A 2,289-nucleotide genomic window follows, 5' to 3' on the forward strand; every position below is an offset into this window, starting at 1 on the left:
TGAGAATGAGAATAATTTCAGCCTTAACTTTAGATATTTTATTTAATAAACTCCCAAAAACATTCTCTATATAACCTCTTTTAATGTACCTAATATCAGGGATTTATTTATTTATTACTCCCAGATATGCTAGAATTCATTCTTGAAAAAATGTGTTTGTTTCAATCTATTAACGCCGCAGAGAACGACTCAACACAAAATAAGAATTAGAATCTGAAACGGCGATTATATATTATTTATATGATGATGTGGAAACGAAACAAGAACCAGAGAGAATCGAAAATGCTATTAGGCATATGACAGGAGCAGATCTGTTAGTACTAAATTCAGAAATGGAAAATGCCTAATTGCTATTGGCCTGATTATTGTTCATCATCTTCTTAAACTCTTCAAAGTTAACGTTACCGTCACCATCAGAATCGACGGATTTGATCATGGTGTGGCATTCTTCAACGGAGCACTTCATTCCGAGGGTGTTCAGCACTTGACAGAGTTCTGTTGCAGAGATGAGGCCGTTCTTGTCCTTGTCGTACAGATCAAAGGCTTCGCGAAGCTCTGAAACATCACCGTCGGCGGAGCCGGAGCGGCAGAAGGCGGCGAACTCAGCGAGGTTGATGAAACCGTCGCGGTCGGTGTCAAGGTCTTCCATGACACGCTGAAGCTCGTCCTTAGGGACGGTGGATCCGAGGGAGCGGAGGATGTTGTCCAACTCGGTGACGGAGATCTTGCCGTCGCCGTTGGTGTCAAAGCGGGTGAAGACTGTCTTCAATTCGTCCATGTCACCAAGGTAAACAGAGGATTTGGTGGTGGTGGTAGTTTCAGTGTTTGGATTGGTTGCCATTGTTATTAGCGTTTGAGAGAGAGAGAAAGAAGAGGAATTGAATGAATAACAGAAAACGAAAAGCGTGTTGTATGGTGTTCAATGAAGAAACGGTGGTCTTTGGGGCTATAAATACTTGTTCGGTTTCGATAAGTGTACGCGTGGCCGCTGTGGATTTGCCCTACATTTTTATTTTTTTTTCCTCTTCAGATAGTCTAGCGGTTATAATTCAACTTATAAAGTGAATAAATGAGGTGTCTGGGTTCGAACCCTGAACCTTGCATATAACAATGCATTATCCTACCAACTGAGTTATGTTCACATGACTTTTCTTTTTGGAATCTCCTGTTCATTTGATTATTACTACTTTTTTTTAGGGTATTTGATTATTATTACAGTAATTGGTTTTTTTTTTTTTTTTTTTGGCAGTGACTGTAATTGGGTTTTAAATTTTTAATACACTGTACCACGTTAATGAGTTCACAAAAAACAAAAACAAATATACTACTACATTAATAAAATAGAGATTTTTTGGTTGAATGTGCGTAAAAAAGTGAATCCTTAGCTCTTGCATTGCATTACTATGAGTATGATTTTAGAGTTCTTTCTGTGGCATTTATCTAAGACTTTGCACCGTTTGGGTGTTCGTTTAGAAACCTCAAACGTGAGTTTGAAAAGGTATAATATAAAATAGTTTTTTTTAGATTACTTTTGAAGAATGGTCGGTAATTTACCCACCAACCAATGTAAATGAGCAATTTGTTGGAGGGGTCAAGATAGTTCATGGATACCATTTAAAAATGTGTTTATGTAACTAATGTGTATTGGTTGGGGTAAATTACCCACCATTCTTCCATGGTACTCTAGTTATCACCTATAAAATAATACACAGTGATAAGTAACATTTGGAATATAATTTGGAAACAAAAGACATTGTGACATTAATAATATATTCATCCCTCAAAAAAATTAATAATATATTCAAAAATTCCATATTAGTCGGTGAAACTCAATTATATGTATAATCTGGACAATGATAAGCTGATAAAGGCCATTATTTTGTAAAATAAGAAATTGTAAAAAGAAATTTTTGTTGCATCATGTACAGAACAGCAAGATGAAATATATTAAAAGAATCGAGAAAAACTTACAATTCATTTAACATTCATAAAACAATGTTTAGGAGCTGCAAGAAAGATGTAAGAATAAAGACAACTGCAAAATCATGTGTTTCCTTATTCCTAGAGATGGAAAAATAGTCTTTCTAAGTCAAAATTGAATCGCAAAAACTTGTATATGCATAATGATGATGTTGTTGATGTTTGTTGTTAAAGAGTTTCTAAGATTTTTATGAAGGTTTGTGAATATCATTTTGTTGAAGATGATGAAGATGTTCAAGATCATATTCTTTCAGTTTAATATCTAATACCACGTTACACCATCCTTGTCAGTTGAAGAAAATGTCAGCT

At 35.1% G+C, this 2,289-nt stretch overlaps 1 protein-coding gene across 1 annotated transcript; it reads right to left on the reverse strand.

Moving 5' to 3' along the window:
• LOC11408121 (probable calcium-binding protein CML27) lies at window positions 1-934 on the reverse strand. The gene is made up of 2 exons (XM_003631050.4): window positions 235-934; window positions 1-144 (listed from the first exon to the last, which is right to left on the reverse strand). The coding sequence occupies exon 1, from the start codon at window positions 839-841 to the stop codon at window positions 344-346; it is 498 nt and encodes a 165-aa protein (XP_003631098.1). The 5' UTR covers window positions 842-934; the 3' UTR covers window positions 1-144; window positions 235-343.
• Window positions 935-2,289: the final 1,355 nt, after the last annotated feature.

The sequence above is a fragment of the Medicago truncatula genome, chromosome 8 (genome assembly GCF_003473485.1).
Source record: "Medicago truncatula cultivar Jemalong A17 chromosome 8, MtrunA17r5.0-ANR, whole genome shotgun sequence".
NCBI lineage: Eukaryota > Viridiplantae > Streptophyta > Magnoliopsida > Fabales > Fabaceae > Medicago > Medicago truncatula.

Excerpts from the sequence above, each read along its gene's own strand:
- LOC11408121 (XM_003631050.4), bottom strand. The coding sequence starts at position 841 with ATGGCAACCAATCCAAACACTGAAACTACCACCACCACCAAATCCTCT.